This window comes from Petromyzon marinus, chromosome 15, assembly GCF_048934315.1.
Source record: "Petromyzon marinus isolate PM22_M1 ecotype Great Lakes invasive population chromosome 15, UKy_Petmar_22M1.pri1.0, whole genome shotgun sequence".
Taxonomy (NCBI): domain Eukaryota; kingdom Metazoa; phylum Chordata; class Hyperoartia; order Petromyzontiformes; family Petromyzontidae; genus Petromyzon; species Petromyzon marinus.
The window spans coordinates 213,250-235,225 of NC_133681.1; the positions used below are offsets into that span (position 1 = coordinate 213,250).

Sequence of the window (21,976 nt, forward strand, 5' to 3'; positions counted from 1 at the left end):
AACCAGCGAAATAACGTCACATAGATCACCGTGCACCCGGTGCCATGTGCAAGAACACGAGGTGGGCACCAGAGGGCAGTGCAGCACGATCCGTGCTTCTTGTGTCCGAGTCTCGATGCTCTGGGATCTACTCTGAGCTCGCCGCCGCCTTCGGCAGCAACCCGCGATAACAAGTGTGGTGAAAACTTGCGTGTGAGCATGTCCACTTTCAATTAATGTATAGTCATGTTATGTGTGAACGCTATGGGATAATTAATTTGTTTTTCCTCGTTTTAGGAGTGAGGGTTCGGGTTCGGGTTATGGGGAAGGTGGTGCTATCGGCTGTGGAATTTCTTCCCATCGTAAATTTTCCCAAGTTCTTACAACCTTGCCCGAAACGTGTTAATGCTAATCTATTGCTTATCTACAACATATTTTATTGTGCCGTTTGTTGCTGGCCGCTTTACGATTTTCGGCATTTGGGCCTGTGTTAATACAACAAACAGTATACGATTGGCTTTCTTGTCTATGTGTCTATCTGAATCCCTGGGTATATGAATGCCTGAATTAATGGATATCTATCTATATAATTGGCTGTCTTGCCTGCTTTTCTGCCTGCTTGTCTCTATGAGTGGGTGCCTGTCGATATGCGTTCTTTGTCTGTACGAGTGCCTGCCTGTATATGTGCCGATGTGTATGAGTGCCTGTCTGTATGAGTGCCCGTCCATGTGTGTCTAGGCCTCGTATAGGGTCAACATCTCCCCGGTGCACAGTTGACCTGGGTGTCTCTGAAAGCAATGGAAATGAAACTGATTATGTGAGCGTCGTCACGAAGGCAGCTGCTGCAATAGCAGCAGTAAGGGCACCAAGGACAGCGGCATAAACACGACCAGCAGCATCACAAACCAGCAACAGCAGCATTATCCACAACAGCTCCCCGCCTCCTCCACCTCCCTCCTCCATCATCATCAGCTGTGCCTCCGTGCAAGGAGGTTGTTGACACTGGCGGAGCCAGTGGGGGGTACGTGCCCCCCCCCCCCAATGATCCGATGGAAATACCTAATTTAGATCGGATCATTGGGATTCATTAGTAATACATCGGAATTTTGCGAACCCCACTACCACTGTAGCATATCATTACGTCCCAGGGACTCTATGAGATGATAGGACAATAGTCTGAGTCCATAATTGGCAATAAGTAACGGCAAAGCAGTTATAAGTGACTCAGAATTGTGCGCAGCTGCGTGTACAGTACCCGACTTCCCTGAAGGCATCAACACCTTCAATGAGTGCGATGCCGATCACACAACACGGTTCGAATTCGACCCTCGATCGATGGCTGCGTCATCGCCGCACACGCGTCGAATGAAAAGCAAGGGACAAGTCCTGACTTACTAACAACTCCTTACTACTCTGTTTTTTTCGGTAAAGTCACGTAGAAATAAGAAATAATAAAATAAAATTACATAATAGCATACGACGTTTCGATTGCAACGCAAGCAATAATCATCAGGTATAGAAGAGCTAAATTTAAGAGAGAGAGGAAACACAGAGAGATGGAGAAGCACATCAAATTGAACAAGATTTAGTAAAATTTGGAAACAATATAATGCAGCACAGAGGGTCGGTCAAAACACAATTAACGCTTGTTCTGGCTGATTACGTTATTTCAAAGATTGCTAAATTATAGGTTAAGAGTGATAGAGTACAGAGACACACAGAGAGACACACATGCGACACAGTGAAACAATGCTTTTGTTTCGAAGCCTTAAATAGAGGGGGAGGGAGGGGGGGCGGAGACAGAGCAAAGGAATACAACTGGACTGGGCTGAGTAAGTTGAAGAGCCACCGCACATGCCGCTGCAGCGTGGTGAGGGGGGGGGCACAGAAATCAGATTAACATGCCCACAGGGACTGTGGGGAGAGACAAGACACATACACGTAGACACAAAGGCAGAAACACTGGTAGAGACAACATAGAGACACACACTTAAGTTAAGTGTGACATTTGAGAGAGAGACACGACACATACACGGAGACACAAACAGAGACAACGCAAAGACACATACTTCATACCTCCCCGTAGAGGTGGTTCAACTTGATTTTCCTGCAGTCACGAAAGCACCATATCAAGTTGAACCATCTCTACGGGGAGGTATGAAGTATGTGTCTTTGCTTTGTCTCTGTGTCTCCGTGTATGTGTCGTGTCTCTCTCTCAAATGTCACACTTAACTTAAGTGTGTGTCTCTATGTTGTCTCTACCAGTGTTTCTGCCTTTGTGTCTACGTGTATGTGTCTTGTCTCTCCCCACAGTCCCTGTGGGCATGCTAATCTGATTTCTGTGCCCCCCCCCCTCACCACGCTGCAGCGGCATGTGCGGTGGCTCTTCAACTTACTCAGCCCAGTCCATGTATGATTGCTTACGTTGCAATCGAAACGTCGCATGCTATTATGTAATTTTATTTTATTATTATTTCTTATTTCTACGTGATTTTACCGAAAAAAACAAAGAGTAATTCCTGCAGTCACGAAAGCACCAAATCAAGTTGAACTCCTTACTAACTAACAACTCCTTACTAACAACTCCTTACTTACTAACAACTCTTTCATTTTTCATCGCTGGAGGGGTTGCCCCCCTTCCTGAAAATCCTGGCTCCGCCATTGGACTTGTTGATGAGTAGTAACAGTGTTGATGAGTGGTAACAGTGTTTAATGGGACAGGGGTGATTATAAGCAGGATTACTGAGGAGCTGTGGTCATTATAAGGTAGTCGGGGTGGAGAATGAGAAATAAAATAATGATGTTGTTGTTGACGAGGAGGATGATTAGAAGAGGTGGAGGATTAGCCTAGGGAGGATGATGATGGTGAGTGCTCGGATATGTTCGGTAATTGTGGAAGTGACTTAAAGCTTTCGTGACTGCAGGAATTCATACTCTTGGCTCTTTCGGTAAAGTCACGTAGATAGGTTCAAAGAAAATAACCAAAACAATCGCAACACAAGCAATCTATTACGACAGCTTGTGTTGGGATCGAAACGTCGTAGTTTTTCGTTATTTTTTTAATTTTATCTGAACCGATCTCCGTGACTTTACCGAAACATCCAAGAATAATTGTCTAAGTGGCCGCTAGGAGGCGCCAAGTGTCGCCTCACTCCGGGCTGAGCGGAGAGGGAGGCGCTGCTGTCCTTGCCGGTACCGCGCTGCCGCATCCTCGCGTCTCACGCCTGCCGTGTCCCTGTCATCCTGTGTGCCCTGGTCTCCCACAACCCCGCGCGTCCCCATTGGCCCGCGTCCTCTTGTCCGACACATCCCCGTGTCCACCCTTCGTGTCCCCTATGCCCCCCGCCCCTTCCGTGTCCCCATGAGCATGATGTTAATGATGGACGAGCATTCGCGATCCGCTAAGGTCATGTCCGCTTGGGTAGCGGAAAAGAGGGTGGAGGCCTCAGAGAAACGGTGGAGGTCCCGTGTAGAGCGAAAGGTTGGAGGCTCTGTGTAGAGGGAGAGGTTGGAGGCTCTGTGTAGAGGTAGAGGTTGGAGACTCTGTGTAGAGGGAGAGTTTGGTGTAGGGGGAGAGATTGGAGACTGTCTAGAGGGGGAGGTTAGTGGCTCTGTGTAGAGGGAGAGGTTGGTTCGCTCTGTTCAGAGGGGGAGGTTGGTGGCTCTGTGTAGAGGGAGAGGTTGGTGGCTCTGTGTAGAGGGAGAGGTTGGTGGCTCTGTATAGAGGGAGAGGTTGGTGGCTCTGTGCAGAGGGAGAGGTTGGTGGCTCTGTGTAGAGGGGGAGGTTGGTGGCTCTGTGTAGAGAGAGAGGTTGGTGGCTCTGTGTAGAGGGAGAGGTTGGTGGCTCTGTGTAGAGGGGGAGGTTGGTGGCTCTGTGCAGAGGGAGAGGTTGGTGGCACTGTGTAGAGGGGGAGGTTGGTGGCTCTGTGTAGAGGGAGAGGTTGGTGGCTCTGTGTAGAGGGGGAGGTTGGTGGCTCTGTGTAGAGGGGGAGGTTGGTGGCTCTGTATAGAGGGAGAGGTTGGTGGCTCTGTGCAGAGGGAGAGGTTGGTGGCTCTGTGTAGAGGGGGAGGTTGGTGGCTCTGTGTAGAGAGAGAGGTTGGTGGCTCTGTGTAGAGGGGGAGGTTGGTGGCTCTGTGTAGAGGGGGAGGTTGGTGGCTCTGCGTAGAGGGAGAGGTTGGTGGCTCTGTGTAGAGGGGGAGGTTGGTGGCTCTGTGTAGAGGGAGAGGTTGGTGGCTCTGTGTAGAGGGAGAGGTTGGTGGCTCTGTGTAGAGGGGGAGGTTGGTGGCTCTGTGCAGAGGGAGAGGTTGGTGGCTCTGTGTAGAGGGGGAGGTTGGTGGCTCTGTGTAGAGGGAGAGGTTGGTGGCTCTGTGTAGAGGTAGAGGTTGGAGACTCTGTGTAGAGGGAGAGTTTGGTGTAGGGGGAGAGATTGGAGACTGTCTAGAGGGGGAGGTTAGTGGCTCTGTGTAGAGGGAGAGGTTGGTTCGCTCTGTTCAGAGGGGGAGGTTGGTGGCTCTGTGTAGAGGGAGAGGTTGGTGGCTCTGTGTAGAGGGAGAGGTTGGTGGCTCTGTATAGAGGGAGAGGTTGGTGGCTCTGTGCAGAGGGAGAGGTTGGTGGCTCTGTGTAGAGGGGGAGGTTGGTGGCTCTGTGTAGAGAGAGAGGTTGGTGGCTCTGTGTAGAGGGAGAGGTTGGTGGCTCTGTGTAGAGGGGGAGGTTGGTGGCTCTGTGCAGAGGGAGAGGTTGGTGGCACTGTGTAGAGGGGGAGGTTGGTGGCTCTGTGTAGAGGGAGAGGTTGGTGGCTCTGTGTAGAGGGGGAGGTTGGTGGCTCTGTGTAGAGGGGGAGGTTGGTGGCTCTGTATAGAGGGAGAGGTTGGTGGCTCTGTGCAGAGGGAGAGGTTGGTGGCTCTGTGTAGAGGGGGAGGTTGGTGGCTCTGTGTAGAGAGAGAGGTTGGTGGCTCTGTGTAGAGGGGGAGGTTGGTGGCTCTGTGTAGAGGGGGAGGTTGGTGGCTCTGCGTAGAGGGAGAGGTTGGTGGCTCTGTGTAGAGGGGGAGGTTGGTGGCTCTGTGTAGAGGGAGAGGTTGGTGGCTCTGTGTAGAGGGAGAGGTTGGTGGCTCTGTGTAGAGGGGGAGGTTGGTGGCTCTGTGCAGAGGGAGAGGTTGGTGGCTCTGTGTAGAGGGGGAGGTTGGTGGCTCTGTGTAGAGGGAGAGGTTGGTGGCTCTGTGTAGAGGGGGAGGTTGGTGGCTCTGTGTAGAGGGGGAGGTTGGTGGCTCTGTGTAGAGGGGGAGGTTGGTGGCTCTGTGTAGAGGGGGAGGTTGGTGGCTCTGTGTAGAGGGAGAGGTTAGTCGCTCTGTGTAGAGGGAGAGGTTGGTGGCTCTGTGTAGAGGGGGAGGTTGGTGGCTCTCTGTAGAGGGAGAGGTTGGAGGCTCTGTGTAGAGAGGGAGGTTGGTGGCTCTGTGTAGAGGGAGAGGATGGAGGCTCTGTGTAGAGGGAGAGGTTGGTGGCTCTGTGTAGAGAGAAAGGTTGGTGGCTCTGTGTAGAGGGAGAGGTTGGTGGCTCTGTGTAGAGGGAGAGGTTGGAGGCTCTGTGTAGAGGGGGAGGTTGGTGGCTCTGTGTAGAGGGGGAGGTTGGAGGCTCTGTGTAGAGGGAGAGGTTGGTGGCTCTGTGTAGACGGAGAGGTTGGAGGCTCTGTGTAGAGGGAGATGTTGGAGGCTCTGTGTAGAGGGAGAGGTTGGAGGCTCTGTGTAGAGGGAGAGGTTGGAGGCTCTGTGTAGAGGGAGAGGTTGGACGCTCTGTGTAGAGGGAGAGGTTGGAGGCTCTGTGTAGAGGGAGAGGTTGGAGGCTCTGTGTAGAGGGAGAGGTTGGAGGCTCTGTGTAGAGGGAGCGGTTGGTGGCTCTGTGTAGAGGGAGAGATTGGTGGCTCTGTATAGAGGGAGAGGTTGGTGACTCTGTGTAGAGGGGGAGGTTGGAGGCTCTGTGTAGAGGGAGAGGTTGGTGACTCTGTGTAGAGGGGGAGGTTGGAGGCTCTGTGTAGAGGGAGAGGTTGGTGGCTCTGTGTAGAGGGAGAGGTTGGTGGCTCTGTGTAGAGGGAGAGGTTGGTGGCTCTGTGAAGAGGGGGAGGTTAGTGGCTCTGTGTAGAGAGAGAGGTTGGAGACTCTGTGTTGAGGGAGAGGTTGGCTCTGTGTAGAGGGAGAGGTTGGAGGCTCTGTGTAGAGGGGGAGGTTGGTGGCTCTGTGTAGAGGGAGAGGTTGGTGGCTCTGTGTAGAGAGAAAGGTTGGTCGCTCTGTGTAGAGAGAGGTTGGAGACTCTGTGTTGAGGGAGAGGTTGGCTCTGTGTAGAGTTGGAGGCTCTGTGTAGAGGGAGAGGTTGGTGGCTCTTTGTAGAGGGAGAGGTTCGTGGCTCTGTGTAGAGGGAGAGGTTCGTGGCTCTGTGTAGAGGGGGAGGTTGGAGGCTCTGTGTAGAGGGAGATGTTGGAGGCTCTGTGTAGAGGGAGAGGTTGGAGGCTCTGTGTAGAGGGAGAGGTTGGAGGCTCTGTGTAGAGGGAGAGGTTGGTGGCTCTGTGTAGAGGGAGAGGTTGGTGGCTCTGTGTAGAGGGAGAGGTTGGTGACTCTGTGTAGAGGGGGAGGTTGGAGGCTCTGTGTAGAGGGAGAGGTTGGTGGCTCTGTGTAGAGGGAGAGGTTGGTGACTCTGTGTAGAGGGGAGGTTGGAGGCTCTTTGTAGAGGGAGAGGTTGGTGGCTCTGTGTAGAGGGAGAGGTTGGAGGTTCTGTGTAGAGGGGGAGGTTGGAGGCTCTGTGTAGAGGGGGAGGTTGGAGGCTCTGTGTAGAGGGGGAGATTGGAGGCTCTGTGTAGAGGGGGAGGTTGGATGCTCTGTATAGAGGGAGAGGTTGGTGACTGTGTAGAGGGGGAGGTTGGAGGCTCTGTGTAGAGGGGGAAGTTGGAGGCTCTGTGTAGAGGGAGAGGTTGGCGGCTCTGTGTAGAGAGAGGTTGGTGGCTCTGTGCAGACGGAGAGGTTGGTGGCTCTGTGTATATGGTAATGATCGTGATGAAGGTGATGGTGATGACAGCGCCTGTCATGGTGATGATAGTAATTTTGACGATGGTAATGGTGGTTGTAATTATGGTCGTGATGGTGACAGTGATGATATTGATAGTGATGATGATGATGGTGGTGATGATGATTAAGGCAATGGCGGTTGTGGTTTTGGTTACAGGCTTTGACACGACTGCGTGAGAAGTTCATTGTGGGGTAGCGAACCTCTCCTACCCATACTGTGCTGAGTCTGGTCAGTGGTGAGTTTGGTAAGAGGTGAGTGTGGTGAATAGTGAACATGGTGAGTTTCGTGATTGATGAGCTTATTGAGTGTGGTGAACGTGGAGGTCAGTGTGTTTTGAGTGGTGAGCCCGACTGGTAAATGAGTGGAGTGTAGAGTGTTGTGTAACACTGTGGTGAGTAGTGCAAGTGGCGAGGGTGGGTGCATGTGTGATGTTAGTCGTGAGTGTAGTGAGAATGGTGTGAGTTGCGAGTGTGGGTGCGTGTGGTGAATCTGACAACCGCTGTGAGTCGTAATGCTAGTCGTAAGCACGTTGGTTGTGCGGTGAGTGGCGAGTAACGTGGGTGCATGTGCGGTGAGTGTTGACTAGTGTGCATAGTGGTTGGTGAGCGATGAGACGGGGGATACGTGGGGGGGGACGGGGTTCTGGGGGGGGCCCTGGCCGACCCCGCTGCGGCCTCCTCAAGCTGGCGTGCGCGCTGCTGGCGCTGCTTGTGGCCGTGCCGCTTGTCGCTCACTACTACCTGGCCCTCCCCATGGACGCGCTGCCACTCTCCTCGCTGCGGCTGCACGCGGCGGGGCCGTGCGACAACCTGCCCCGCCTGCCGGCTGGGCCCGACCTCCCCGCCAGCGAGCTGTGCAGCCTGCACGAGGAGGCGAGTGTGCCCGCACCACGTGCCGCGACCGTCTTGCCTCTCCTCTCCTCCGTCCTCCTCCGCGCTGATCCCCCCACCACCGCTCTCCGTCCGCAGGTTAGTGAGCAGCTGGTCTTGCTGGAGGCGCGCCGGCGTGGCCTGAGCTCCGAGCTGGCACGACTGATGGCACGCATCGAGGCCTTCCGCCTGGGGGTGGAGGCCGCCCGGCAGGAGCTGGCGCAGCTGCGGCACGTCATCGCGCAGACGGAGCGTGCGTACAAGGAGCTGCTGGAGCAAGCGCAGCCACGGCTGGCGCTCCCGGCACGCGTGGCCCCCAGTCCGAGCCGGCCAGAATCGCTGGCCCCGCCGGCACACCCATACGCCTGCCGCATGCACTCGTGCTTTGACCACTCGCGCTGCCCGCTCACGGCGGGATTCTCGGCACATGCCTACCCGCCCGGCGACTACCCTGCGCTCTGGGCGCAGCTAGAGCCTCTGGCGCGGCACGCCTTCCGGGAGCACACCGCCAACGTGAGCGCCGACGCCCGCGCCGCCTGCGTGTTTCTGGTGCTCGTGGGGCCCCTACGCGCTGGCCTGCCTGTGCCGCCGGCCACCGATGTGGAGCGCCAGCTGCGGGCGCTGCCCCACTGGCTGGGCGACGGGAGGAACCACCTACTTGTGCACCTGGCCCTGGCCGCGGGCGACCGCTCAGCGCTGGGCGCGGGTGTGGACACGGGTCGCGCATTGCTGGCGGGGCCGTGCTCCGAGCCACTTCGCCCTCGCCCCGGCTTTGACCTGGTGCTGCCCCCCGTGGCGCACGTCCTCGACGAGCCAGACCCGCTGGCGCTAACCCCACACGTTCCTGCCGCCCGGCGCCACTTGCTGGCTTTCCAGGGCGCCGCGCCGGAGGACAGGGGTGGCCTGGCCAGCGCGCTGCATGGCCAGTGGCCCGGAGGCCGGGACGGCGCGCTGTTGGACTTTGCCTGCAGCGGAGACGTGGAGCCCGGCGGTGGTGGAGCCGACTGGGCGCTGTGTGGCTCACGGGACGAGCGCCTGATGCTCCTGCGGGTTTCCACGTTCGCGCTGGTGCCGCTGCCGGAGCCGGCGGGAGCCGGGACAGTTGGCCCCGCGGCGCTCGTGCGGCTGAGCGAGGCGCTGGAGGCTGGTGCCGTGCCCGTGCTCCTCGGGGGGGACGCGCCGCCGCCGCTGCCCCTGGCCGACGTAATCGACTGGCGGCAGGCGACGTTGCTCGTGGCGCGGCCGCACGCGACGGAGTTGCGGGGCTTGCTGCACGGCGTGAGCGAGGCAGATGTGCTGGCGCTCCGCCGCCAGGGCCGCTTCCTGTGGCGAACGTACCTGGCGGGCGCGGGGGACGCACTGCGGTCGGCGCTGGCCGCCGTGCGCACGCGTCTGCAGCTGCCCCCCCCACCGGCGCCGGCCGCCCCTGCCCAGGAGCTCCCCCACCGCTCGGGGAAGCCACCCCCCCCGCCCCCGCCTCCGTCGTCCGACCTCGAACAGGTGGCTGGGCTGGCGGCCGAGGGCCCTCCGTTGGAGCTGGGCGGCATGCAGGCCGAGCCCCCCTACGCCTCGCCCAGCTTCTTGCGTAACTTCACCGCGGCGCTGGTGGAGAGAGGCCGCGCATGGAACTCCCCGCCGGGGCCCTTCCTGCTCTTCCCCTTCACCCCCTGGGACCCGCAGCTGCCCTCCGAGGCGCAGTTCCTGGGCTCGGGCGCAGGGTTTCGTCCCATCGCGGGGGGCGCGGGGGGCTCGGGCCGCGAGTTCCAGGAGGCACTGGGCGGTAACGTGGCGAGGGAGCAATTCACGGTGCTTATGCCCACGTACGAGCGTGATGAGGTGCTGATGAGGTCGCTGGAGAGGCTCAACGGCCTCCCGTACCTGCACAAAGTGATCGTGGTGTGGAACTCGCCCGGGCTCCCTGCCCCTGAGCTGCTGTGGCCCGACATCGGGGTTCCCATTCTGGTCCGTTTCCCTCTTCTGGTCCACGTGCACACACGGTATACGCATGGCTCTCTTATCGCTTCGTCAGTCACAGTTCACCAGCTCCATCAGGAACATTGCCCAGCCCTAGTCTAACCACATCACCCCAGACATAGACCCAACCCAGACCAGCTCAGTCCGGCCTAACTAGAACTCACCTAAGTTAGCACTGTCCACGTTCAGTCAAACATTGTTAATTTGTTTTAATCTTCAATAAAGCGAGCACTGCCTGCGCATTTGCACGGGACATACGGTCGGGGTCGAGAAAGGGTGAGTAGAGGGGGGCGTGACGTCGGCGCGATGCACCAACCCTGGCTCCACGCTGTGGGATGTGGGTGACGTCATCGCGTGGATTTGCAGGGTGACATAAACTACCGCGCTAGCCAGGCAGCCAGCAAAGCTTTTTTTGTAATATAGCACGAAAAATTAATTCCTCCCTTGACTTTAAGCTTATTAGGAAGCCACTTGAGCTATGCACTTTAAAATTTAGATTGAAAACGAATTTCTTTATAATTTTTTGTGTTTAGTTTGTTGTCCTTCCATGGCACCTCCGATGAGCATGGTTGGCTATGTATGGTGCAAAAGAAATGCAACATACATACATTAGTGTGATATATATAAATTAAAATGTGTAAAAATCCACAACATTTTTTGACATGGAAAAAATCGACAAATAAACCTGTGCTTCCGAACCCTGCGAGTGACCACCCGTGCCTCTCCCTGCCGCCGTACCCCCCCCCACCCCCCCACACTGGCCCCCTCCACCAGGTGGTACGCACGGAGCGGAATAGCCTCAACAATCGGTTCCTCCCGTACGATGCCATCCACACCGAGGCCATCCTTTCCATCGACGACGACGCCCACCTACGGCACGATGAGATAATCTTCGGTTTCAGGTGACGCGACACGGGTCTGTCTCCCGTGTGCCGTGTCCTGTGTCTCCTGTCTACCATGTCTTGTGTTTCCTGTGTGCCGTGTCTCCTGTGTCTCCTGTCTACCATGTCTTGTGTCTCCTGTGTGCCGTGTCTCCTGTGTGCCGTGTCCTGTGCCTCCTGTGTGCCGTGTCTCCTGTATTCCTTGTCCTGTCTCCCATGTGCCGTGTCTCCTGTGTCTCCCATGTGCCGTGCCCTGTGTCTCCCATGTGCCGTGTCCTCTCTTTGTCCTGTATGTCCCAAAGTAAGTGCGTGTCATCTGTGTGCCACGTGCTGCCCCCATGCTCGTGCAGGGTTTGGCGCGAGGCCCGGGATCGCATCGTGGGGTTTCCTGGACGCTACCACGCGTGGGATGCGCAGCACGGCTCGTGGCTCTACAACTCCAACTACTCCTGCGAGCTCTCCATGGTGCTCACTGGCGCTGCGTTCTTCCACAAGGTGTGCCGAGTCGAGTTGGAGGGATTTGTCACGGGGTGATGATTAGAATAATGTAAATGTACGTAGTAATTTATGCTAATTGCTTCTCAAAACGTTGTTATTCTCTAGTTTGGCACACGCAAAGTGGAAATGCAGCCAAAACCAGTGCGAACAATTGCTCAACTTTGTGGTCCTATATTGAGATGTTAATGGGTGTAAATACAATCAGGAGGAAACCGGAAGTCCCCAGAGAAAACCTACGTTTGCATGGGGAGTATCACTCAATCCCCATACAAATGACATTTTATCCACTTGCTGTAACCTCCAATTCGCACGGTTGGCTACGTGCGGTGCAAAGTACAACATACTGTACATACATGCAACTGCCACGGTACCCTGGCGAGCCAGGAGATGGCGTCCACGGATAGGGAGTTTTATGAGTCTGTGTGTGATCCACCAACCCACGCTGCTTCCACAATGCTGGGTTACAGGCCACGTGCAATGATCCCGTGTGATTGCGCAATCACAATCGTGGTGCATTGGTGCCAGCTGCATGTGTGAGCGCAAGTACACCAGTGACGATCTGAACCAGTCCTGGGTCTCCTCTACGTCAACTCAGCCTTAAATTAAGTCCTGGTGTGGTGTGTAAAATCATCAGCACTGGGAAGACAAAGGCAACCGGGCATGGTGCTGGCCACCCACCTCTTCATGTTCCGTGTAGACCTTCATAGGTGCACGCTAACAGCACTTGCCCCAAGATTCTGTTCAAGGCTATACGGGGCATTTTTGTCTTTGTCTCCCGGACAGTACTATGCCTACCTCTACACGCTGGTGATGCCACAGGCAATACGCGACCTCGTGGATGAGTTCACCAACTGCGAGGATATCGCAATGAACTTCCTCGTGTCGCACATCACGCAGAAGCCGCCGATCAAGGTGTGGACGGAGCACCATGCCACACAGGGGCTCCGCTCGCGGCCACAGTGGAGGCATCATCCTGTCAAAATTTCTTTTCTAGTTTTTTTTTTTATCAGAGGATATTGGAGGCTTTCGCTCCAAGCCAATGGGACAGTGAACTCTGTGCAGCAGTTTCTGGCTCTCACCTGGAATTCTGTGAGGATCAACTTCGATAAAATCAACAAAAGCAGAGGCATTGTCCATGTGCCCTCATGCTGAGATGGACCTTGATGTCAGTTGCGTCCGTATCCACCCACTGGACGTATTGCCCGTTGTGTCCATCCTTTCAAAATGTCCACCCCTTGCGTGTGTCCACCCCTCGTGCTTGTCCACCCCAGGTGACGTCGCGATGGACGTTCCGCTGCCCCAGCTGCCCTCAGGCGTTGTCTCAGGACGAGTCTCACTTTGTGGAGCGCCACCGCTGCATGGCGTTCCTCGTGCGCGTCTACGGCTACATGCCGCTGCTGCACACGCAGCACCGTGCTGACTCTGTGCTGTTCAAGACGCGGCTACCGCACGATAAAACAAAGTGCTTCAAGTTCATCTGAGCCACCCAAACCACCGCGTCCCCAGCCAGCTGTTTGGCCAAAGGGGGCTAACCGGGCGCGGCATGAGCTGGAGAACAGAAGGATGTGGAACCAATCAGACTTGCCGATGACTGGCACCTGCGGTGCCTCTATGGAGGCTAGTGAAGGACGCGACTGCGCAGTTGGAGGCAGTCACCCTCCTATAATGGAGGGTGGAGGAGCAATGTTTACCACGAGGGGAGGGCCGGGTGGCGAAAACGCAGCGGGTTGTCACAGTAGGGAGCGCAGGTGGTGCATCTTTCAGTCGTCTCAGTTAACCAATGGCACATGGGTCTGTCCCATAATCTCCGACCAGCAAGATTTCTCCATTGCACATAGCCTAAGTGCACCGAGCGCGGTGCAAGCACTGTTGTAAAATCACCACCACTTGGTGGTTTGACAGTTTTTGTTTGGTATCGTGAATGCCCTGGTGGTGTTGGCGAGTGTGCTGGCACTGTGGCAGGCAAGGGGTGAGCGTCACCGCTCCATTGAAGAAACTACCGGTGTGAAAAAGATTAGATTTTCCCAGAAAAGGTAGAGCTCAGTCAATTGTCACACAAACAGATAATGCACCTGTATTCGAAGATACAGCAACAGGGTGGAGCTGTGTGTAGATCTTTCTGGAGTGTACCTGTGTGGAGGTCTTGCTGGAGTGACGCTATGGAGATCCTAGCGTGGAGCTGTGCGGACGTTCTGCTGGAATATCTACTCAGTACGTATGTATTTCACTTCCATACATCGTCCTCGTATCTTTTTGTCGAGTTGATAACCGAAGCGAATTTTACCATTTTTGGTACAAACTACATGGAATTTTCAGTCTTGCTCGTAAAAAGGGCCCCTGCCAGACATGCCGCCATCGTATTTCCCCGTGAGGGCTGTGTGAGCAACGAGTGCATTGCGAGTGCTGCTGTACTCAACTTAATTGGAAACAATAAAAACGCTCTTTGGCAACTTCGATCAAACGCAGTTCATTGCTTCAGTAATTTTATTTATTAATTTTACACCTCACGCAAATTCGAATTGCACATCTTTTCAGTTTCAAAGTGGAAAACATGTTCATACTTTTGTTTACCTAAATTATTCACTTGAACATTGGCCATGACCAATCCACTACTCGATGAAGGCTTCCCCAGCCAACACCATCTTGCAATGGAATAATGCAACTCGTAACTGCTTAAGAGCTGACGGTCACTCCACTCAGGTGCGTTAAACCCCTTACTACCACTCCACTCTGAGCCATCGGCCATCATCCCCCCCCACCTCAGGATGTGCCCTGGCCAAGCCCACGTTTCGTAAATCAACATCGCAAACCTGCGTACATTCTGAAATCCACATCGCTCCATGCTTTGCACTCGTTCCATTTTCTATATCAATGTTGTTTCTGATCGGGAATTGGAACTTTATTAAATATCTAATGAAATCCATAATAGATTTTGGGTTTGATCGCGTAAATGTCGTTAAACCCACCACAGCCCCAATTAGTAAGGTTAATCACGTAATTCACAAATCTGGCTGTTGCCTGATGAAGCTAGTTGTAATTACTCAGATTAAATGTTGTGGCTTGGCTCTCCAACACACCGGTGTGCTGTCCTCAGAACGAATTGTAATGTTCTGTTTACGTGACAAAACGTACTAATTAGCCGTCGGGTGGTGGCGGGTTTAACTACATTTATATATGTAACGCGATCTATGGATATTGGTCGCAAACGCCTTACGTGTAAAACTGATCTGTAATATTCGCAAAAAGTTTAGTCCTTTTGGGAAATATCCACGAGATATTTTAGTTCTTTTCACTATCGGCCCCCCGAGCGGATGGGACTTTTTTACTCGGCTCTGATCAGATAATTGCTACATTCACAGCCACGACTCAGCCCTAATACATTTTTGGGTTTAACCAGTTATGAACTAAAATATTGTACACCTATTTGTACACCATTTGTCTTAAATTGAGGTCAACTTGGGTTTATATTCAAATGGTGTCAAAAATGTTGGGGCTTTCACGTATTGTCCTGTGTGACCCATACCGCGCAGTGTCACCTTCTCTAGCTTCGTGGGACAAGCTCGTCCGGAGGCTTGACGGCGGGCGAGGGGGCAACAGTCCGTTGTCTGCATCCACGAGCCAAAGAAGCCCAAATGGATGACGCAGTGACGGCGTTTCTTGGAACCACTGCCACCTGCTAGTACTGGAGGCCTCAACACAGCCTGCCCGACCAACCTTACCCCGAGGGCGAGCACTCCCATTTGGCAACCAGTCTGATAGCCCCCGTCTTTCTCCTTGGAGCTCAATGCAATGTAATCGGACGTTTTGAAAAGCCAGCAAAAAAACAGGACACAGCGGCACACGAGGAGCGTATTTGGGGACAATTTATTACAACAAACTGGAAGCGTTGCACTTGAACAAACTGTTTATTAAAACTGAACCCAAATACAGAAACAAGGGCCAAACGAAGCCAGAGGCTCCATTGCCTGGTGAGCTTTTCCCCAGCCGAGAGATGTAGATCATTGCAGTTGAGAAAGCGTACAGAGTACAAAACAAGGGACAAAAATAATTACTTCGAGGGCAACCACTGGGTCACGGGAAACTTGTTCCGCTGCTAGCAGCGTGTAGCTGCCAGCGTCGGGGTGGGCCATAACGTGGAGGCTTGGGGTGGCTGTGGTGAAGACGGCTGCTGGCTTCTGCAAAGTGTGCAAAGTCAACAGCAGTTATTGTCTGGGGGTGCCCATTTAAAACTACAAAATAGGCACGCATGCATCGCAAGCCCATTTCGGGCAGTGCCCTCACCCATGCCTCACCTGTGGCTGGAGTAGCCTACATGGCCCCAACAGCTGCCTTCTGAGCAGCCTCCTTGGCCTGGTGAGCCTGCAGCACAGCCACAGCCTCCTCCACCTGTGCAGCACACAAGACACGACACGGCTCATTAACACAACGCCCTAATTCTACACTCGTGCGGGTGGCAGTGTGCAAGAGGTTGCACTCGCCTTGGCACGCAGCGATTCTGGGGACTCGAGCATGTGCAGCAACTCCGAGTTGTCGATCTCCAACAACATGCCCGTGATCTTGCCGGCCAGGGTTGGGTACATGCCATGGATCAGTGGGAAGAGACGTTCACCTGCACACGTGTGCACACGCGCACACACGTTTACGCTTTCGCATCCGCACCGACAACACCGCGGCACATCAGGAGTAACGCATAGTAGGGTGCGGCGATCTAGACGATGACTCACCCAGCATCTGCTTCTGCTCGTGTGGTGGAGCAGCGGCCAGCATGGAGGCGGTGAGCGGCTCTTGGCCCTGGATGTGCACGGCTGACTGAGGGGCCTGGGACACACGACACGCCATGTCAATCATCACACGTGACACACATGCCACAGCGCATGTAATACATGCCTAGCATACAAGCCACACACATCACAAACAGCATTATACAAACATAACATGCATTATACACGCAACACCGCAAATCATATCCAGTTACATAATACACCCGATTGTAATCAAGGAGTCCACGAGGACACACGAGGCAGCTCGGACGTAGCCATTACCTGCTGCATGGCGCCAGGGCCCTGCACCCCGGGCTGCTGCGGGTTCCGCACGCTGCCCGTGTACTTGTAGCCTGGCAGAGCGCGTGGCCCGGCTGCCTGGGTCGGGAATGTGGGGCGCGGCATCATGCCCTGTGACGCTGCACACACGACAGAGCAGGGCGCGGACGCCAGTTCATGAGACGAGGGTCAAATTAACTGTGGTTCTGTGGCATTGTAAAAGACAGTGATGCGTTGTAAACTGAGGGATCTGCACTCGAAATCCTCCTCCTGTGTACTTCACACGACATTAAAGTGAAACCCTGAGTGAGACTGCCGTGTCGTGATTCTGTGCCCGAGATGTAGGCCGGTGGATCGCGGAGAAAGGGGGGGGTGGTGGAGTGTAGTGAGGACAGCGTACCCCGTGGAACCTGGGGAACGCTCGCTGGGTTCACCGTGCGCATTTGTGTCGGTCGTGGCGCTGGCTGCCTCATGGGACCGGTAATCGCCTGGAAGCCTACGGGGACCACGCACGCGCACTCGTTAGGACATCACTCGGTAATAGCGCTCGCTCACTCCCACCATCGCGAAAAACATCCGACCCCCCTACACCCCGATCACTCACCTGCTGCGTGCGCTCCTTGTGGCCGCACCTGCAGGGGCCAACGGGGGTTGGGCCGCATGGGCGCCATCGGGCTTGGTGTGTAGTACGCCGTGCGGCCTTGGGCCTGCTGGGACACACGGGACACAATCGGTCAGGCCCACGGGTCCATCCTCGACACACCCTTCCACCATCGCCGTTGCCATGAATCCCAAGTGCAGCGCCCAGGCCCTCACCTGTGGCATGGCCGCCATGAAGTATCCGGATGCTGCGGCCGGCTGGTACTGTCCGATGATGGCGCTGGGCGGCACGGCACGCATGCCGGCCAAGCGCTGCATGAACTGTGATGTCAGGTGCATCTTGCGCTCCTCCTTGCGCTGTGCCAGCGCCACATACAGTGGCTTGGAGCCGATGATGCGGCCGTTCATCTCTGTCACAGCCTTAGTGGCCTCCTCGGGTGATGAGAAGCACACGAAGCCAAAGCCCCGACTGCGGCCCTCCTCCATCATTACCTGCAGCACACACAGTGGGCGCACACAGCGATCAGCGCCTATCAGGGAAATCTCAGCAAAGAGACTTGGAAGGCAATCACAACAAACTCCTTAGCAGCAGCACAGTTGCTCAAAGAAGAGGCGCACTCACCTTGGCACTAGTAATTGTGCCGAAGGGGGAGAATTCCTTCCACAGACGCTCGTCGTTGATGTTGTCATCGAGGTTCTTCACGTACAAGTTCACTCCCTGCACAGAGGCGACCGCAGCGTCAATCAGTCATCCCCAGAAGGTTGACACTAAATAACTTTTAACATAGCTATTTCTGTGACCAGTCACAAGCTAATCATTCAGCCATTTCAATGCTAAATTATATGCTAATTCCTTTGTCAAGGCGCTTTGTTCCTCTCACACAGCTTAAAGGCCGTATCTGAACGTGGCTCTTTCACTCCAGCGCTGTCCTACCAGACAGTCTCGCCCCCTTCACCTGATGAAGGCCGCTTGTGTTGTGGCCGAAACGTCGTGAGAATATTATTGTGTTATTTTATTTTATCAATTTATTATTTTATTATCATTCTACGTGACTTTACCGAAAGAACCAAAGAAGGTTGACACTACCTCAGCATATAAGCATTCAATCTGCACACGAGGGGGACTATCCGGGGGAGACAAGCTCCAGCCTCAGGACACGTCACCAACACCCTGCGCTCTGACCCTCGTGTTTCTGCACCCTTAAACCGACACACAGGTGCAAACAAGTTTGTGTGCTGGGACATCCCAATCCTATCTCCAGAACCATTACATAAATCACTAAATATGTTAGGCTTCCATTTACATATTTGTGATTAAGCAGTTATCCAGCTGTTTGCGTTTACATTTATTTGTGACGTGCAGTGTGTGTTTTGTGACATGTGTATAATCTTTGTGTATTATTTTCATTGTCGTGTCTCTGTGCCGTCTCTGTGACGCTCCGGCACCTGGTATTTGCTCATGCGCTCCTGCTTGAGCATCTCAAACTTGCGTTTCAGCTCAGTCTGCCGCTCCGCCTTCTTCTGCGCGCGCCCCACATATATGGCGCGACCATTCAACTCTTTGGTGTTCATCTCGTCCACCGCCTGCACACGCACACAGGGGAACCATGAACCCATTACTGCTGTCACAACAGACGACTGACCCAAGCCACACCATAACGACAGCAGCCCCACCAAGCGCAGAGTTCACTGTCCACGCAAAACCATGTGTTCAGCACGCAGAGTTAACAACATGTAGACACAACCCTGGGTGTACACAACCCTGTTTGTACACGTGTGGCAGTGTGGGATGACGCACATGGTTCGATGTGTACACATGGTTGTGTTATGAAGCACAAGGTCCATTCAGAACATGCACACGATTGTGTATGTATATGCATGGCGGTGTGTGATGATGTACAATGTTCGGTGTGTACACACGATTGTGTACACGCATGTCAGTGTGTGATGACACACACGGTTCATGTTTTATTATGACCCATGGTTGCATGTGGGTTTGTACAGATAAGAGTAGGGTGTGGCAATAATGCCGCGAGACGCCCGGGGCTATGCTTGGTCCATGCTGCGCGCACAGGGACTGTGCACGTGGATGAGTGGCCCGATGCCAGGCCAGCATGCAGGGATGGGCTGGGTTCAGGAAGGAGTGGGCACCTTCTGCGCGTCTTCGTGTCGCTCGAAACTCACGAACCCAAAGCCCTTGGACTTTCCACCTTCGTCCATCATCACCTTTACGCTCAGGGTCTTCCCAACTGTAAACAGTCACGGACAGAAATATACATAAGCCTTGCCTCTACAAACTCAATCTCACATACAGCCCATCAATGCCAAACAACATCATCTCAACAGCCTTCGTTAGGAAGGTTCCCCCAATACCCCGAGTTCCTCATTGCGGAGTTCTGGAGGACACGACCGAAGCTACCGCATGCTCCTGACAATCGCGTACCATACTGCTCGAAGTACTCGCGTAGTCGCTCATCGTCCATGTCATCCCCGAAGTTCTTGATGTAGACGTTAGTGAATTCGCGTGCTTTCGCTCCAAACTCTGCCTCTCGCTCCTTTCGTGACTTGAACCGCCCCACAAACCTGCAGCACAGAGCAGCCGCAAGGCTCCACTCAGCACACATACAAGTGCATGTCCACTGCTATACTAGGATCGTGTGGGGGGTCTGCGCCGCCTGCGCCGTGTGCTGGCACTCACACTTTTCGGTCGTTGAGAAGCATGCCGTTCATCTTCTCAATGGCCTTGTCCGCTGCTTCCTGCGTCTCAAAGTGCACGAACCCGTAGCCCTTTGAGCCGTTTTCGTCGCACACCACCTATGGGTAAGCACAGCGTCAGTCACACCACCTGCATGGCAACACAGATAGAGACTGCAAGCAGAGCAGCCAACATCCACGATGTCAGCTCGAGGCCTAGACTCACATTACAGCACATTATGTTCCAAATACCGCCATCATTTTAAACACCCTCCCACTCACCACCTCTACACCATATTCAACATGCTCACTACGCTCCTTACACTACATTCACCATAGTCCCCACACACCTTACACCACACCTTATACCACATTCCTCATCCATCTTACACCATTCACCACACTCCTTCCGCACCTTATATCACTCCCCAGGCACCATACACCGCATTCACCACGCTCCCTATGCACCTTGCACGATAGGATGTTCCCAAAGGCTGAGAAGGTGTCGTACAGGGCCTTGTTGTCGATCGACTTGTCTAGGTTCTTGATGAAGATGTTTCCGACGCCCGAGCGCCTCAGCGACGGATCTCTCTGTGACCACATAATGCGTATGGGCTTCCCCTTGACCACGTCGAAGTTCATCGTGTCCAGCGCCCGCTCGGCTGAAACAACACACGGCACCTGTGTCATCATCACACGCTACCATCAACCCCACTGCGTTTTCATCACATCACCACCAGCAACATAAACAGCTATTTGCCGCTAAGAAATTAAATCCCCTGTTGTCCCATTGCCAGTTATTCCTCCTCAACCCATGTCTACTCCCCCTCCATTCCTAATTCTATTCCTCCTTCCTTAGTTGTCCTTCCTTAGTTGCCCCCCCTCTATTCTAAATCGTATTCCTGGTTCTTCAGTTCTGTTCCTCGTCCATCACTTGTTCTATTTCAACACTATCGCCAGACATGCTCCCAATCCTATTTCCTGTCATGTTCTGTCTCCATTTATAATCGTTCATCTCCATTGTATTCCCAGTTGTTTCTACCGCATGCACTTGAGACACCTGCGTAAAGGGCGCTCTTGCAAAAACACATCATGAGTTCCGTTCTTTGCCTTATTGAATTTCGCTTCCATCCAGTTCCGTTCCACCTCCGTCCCTCGTGTGCTCTTCCTTTCCCAATAAGTATTCCCCCGCCCTTACACAGCAGTTTTATTTCCATAATCTTTCCTCCTCCCATATTTATGTTGTTCCTCGATTAACCCTGACCTTTTTCCTGTCCTTAAGTTCCGTTTCATCTCCCATATCTCTGTGCTCCGTTCCTCCCCCCACCTCGCTGTCCCCGCTCTCCTCGTGTCGTAACGGGCAACGGCGGCCCCAATGCGAGACCCAACGTCCACGCATCCACCCAACGATTCCCCATCGGAGCCGACTCCATCATGAGCAACACATATAACTTGAGCGGAATAAACATTACCAGAGACACCGAGACACGGGTGGGGAAATATAAAGCGTGAGAAACAGAGAAACGAAGAGGCAGCGCCCCGCCCCTCCCCCACCCTCGCTGTCGCAACGCGGCCATGTAGGCCGAAGCCTCGGGCAGGCCTTGCCGCCTTACCGCGCTACCCCACTCACCGTCGGCCGGCTGCTGGAAGTTGACGTAGGCGTAACCGAGCGAGCGGCGCGTGATCATGTCGCGGCACACGCGGATGGAGAGGATGGGCCCCGCGGGAGAAAACTTCTCGTAGAGCATGGCCTCCGTCACGTCGGGGTGCAGGTCGCCGATGTAGAGCGAGGCCATGGGGTAGCTGGGTCCGGCGGGGTTCATGGCTAATGGCGGTTGCGTCGTCTTCTTGTCGGTACTGGCGGCTGCGGCGTTACGAGCTGCGTGTTCGGCACAGCTCCGCGGGGAAATTTTTATGTTTTTATTCGGGGGGTTTTGCTATTTTTTTGTTGTTTTTTATTTTTTTGAGGTTTTTTTTGTTTTGCTGTTGCTGCTGCTTCTGCTGTTCGCGGAGACGCGCGGAGCCTCGAGACGCGCTGCTCCTTCTCGGCAGCGAGAAAAGTTCAGGAGGAAGTGACGTCAGTGCAGCGCGAGCTTTTATAGCCGCGTCCGGTGACGTCACCAACATCTCGACCGCGAGCGGCTTAGGGGGGAGGCATGGGGGAATAAAACCACGTGGCCCTCACGTGCGGGGAGTGGGGGGCCATGCGGGTCAGAGCACGTTTCACTTGACCCGCTGGACACCCAGAGCCAGGGCACGTCTCGTTCTGATGGTTCCGCTTGTTTACCGGGGAAAGTTTCGCCGAGTCTCAAGTAATGTTTTACTGGTAGGAACGAAGTTGTAAACAGAGTGTACCAGCCTGCAATAGATTAATGTGTCCGTCCGTCCCTT

At 54.4% G+C, this 21,976-nt stretch overlaps 2 protein-coding genes across 10 annotated transcripts; one reads left to right on the plus strand and one right to left on the minus strand.

The window, feature by feature from the left end:
• Positions 1-61: 61 nt before the first annotated feature.
• LOC116942528 (exostosin-like 3) lies at positions 62-16,603 on the plus strand. 8 transcript variants are annotated; one of them, XR_012941723.1, is made up of 8 exons: positions 62-3,171; positions 7,187-7,902; positions 7,999-9,861; positions 10,648-10,775; positions 11,105-11,249; positions 12,036-12,164; positions 12,524-13,467; positions 14,783-16,603. XR_012941723.1 is itself a non-coding variant. In XM_076067155.1 (7 exons), the coding sequence occupies exons 2-7, from the start codon at positions 7,639-7,641 to the stop codon at positions 12,731-12,733; spliced, it is 2,739 nt and encodes a 912-aa protein (XP_075923270.1). In that variant the 5' UTR covers positions 62-3,171; positions 7,187-7,638; the 3' UTR covers positions 12,734-16,603. The 8 variants fall into 8 exon arrangements, 5 of the variants coding, with proteins under 5 accessions (XP_075923270.1, XP_075923268.1, XP_032810437.2 ...); XR_004402803.2 differs by having other exon boundaries at positions 12,524-13,463; XR_012941724.1 differs by having other exon boundaries at positions 12,524-13,463; positions 14,798-16,603.
• LOC103091841 (polyadenylate-binding protein 1) lies at positions 15,100-21,668 on the minus strand. Of its 2 annotated transcripts, none has more exons than XM_032954549.2 (15): positions 21,216-21,668; positions 20,054-20,247; positions 19,590-19,705; positions 19,335-19,474; positions 19,043-19,140; positions 18,338-18,475; positions 17,514-17,609; positions 17,108-17,383; positions 16,896-16,998; positions 16,692-16,787; positions 16,295-16,431; positions 15,977-16,070; positions 15,731-15,861; positions 15,545-15,638; positions 15,100-15,427 (listed from the first exon to the last, which is right to left on the minus strand). In XM_032954549.2, exons 1-14 carry the CDS (start codon positions 21,406-21,408, stop codon positions 15,561-15,563), a joined length of 1,890 nt encoding a protein of 629 aa, XP_032810440.1. In that variant the 5' UTR covers positions 21,409-21,668; the 3' UTR covers positions 15,100-15,427; positions 15,545-15,560. The 2 variants fall into 2 exon arrangements, with proteins under 2 accessions (XP_032810440.1, XP_032810439.1); XM_032954548.2 differs by having other exon boundaries at positions 16,896-17,001.
• Between the last annotated feature and the right edge of the window lie 308 nt (positions 21,669-21,976).

Excerpts from the sequence above, each read along its gene's own strand:
- LOC116942528 (XM_076067153.1), top strand. The coding sequence starts at position 7,639 with ATGAGACGGGGGATACGTGGGGGGGGACGGGGTTCTGGGGGGGGCCCT. Across the intron at positions 9,862-10,647 it reads ACATCGGGGTTCCCATTCTG|GTGGTACGCACGGAGCGGAA; the intron begins GTCCGTTTCCCT and ends CCCCTCCACCAG. Across the intron at positions 11,250-12,035 it reads GCGCTGCGTTCTTCCACAAG|TACTATGCCTACCTCTACAC; the intron begins GTGTGCCGAGTC and ends TCTCCCGGACAG.
- LOC103091841 (XM_032954548.2), bottom strand. The coding sequence starts at position 21,408 with ATGAACCCCGCCGGACCCAGCTACCCCATGGCCTCGCTCTACATCGGC. Across the intron at positions 19,141-19,334 it reads CGAGTACTTCGAGCAGTATG|TTGGGAAGACCCTGAGCGTA; the intron begins GTACGCGATTGT and ends GACTGTTTACAG. Across the intron at positions 16,432-16,691 it reads CGTTCCCCAGGTTCCACGGG|CGTCACAGGGCATGATGCCG; the intron begins GTACGCTGTCCT and ends TCGTGTGTGCAG.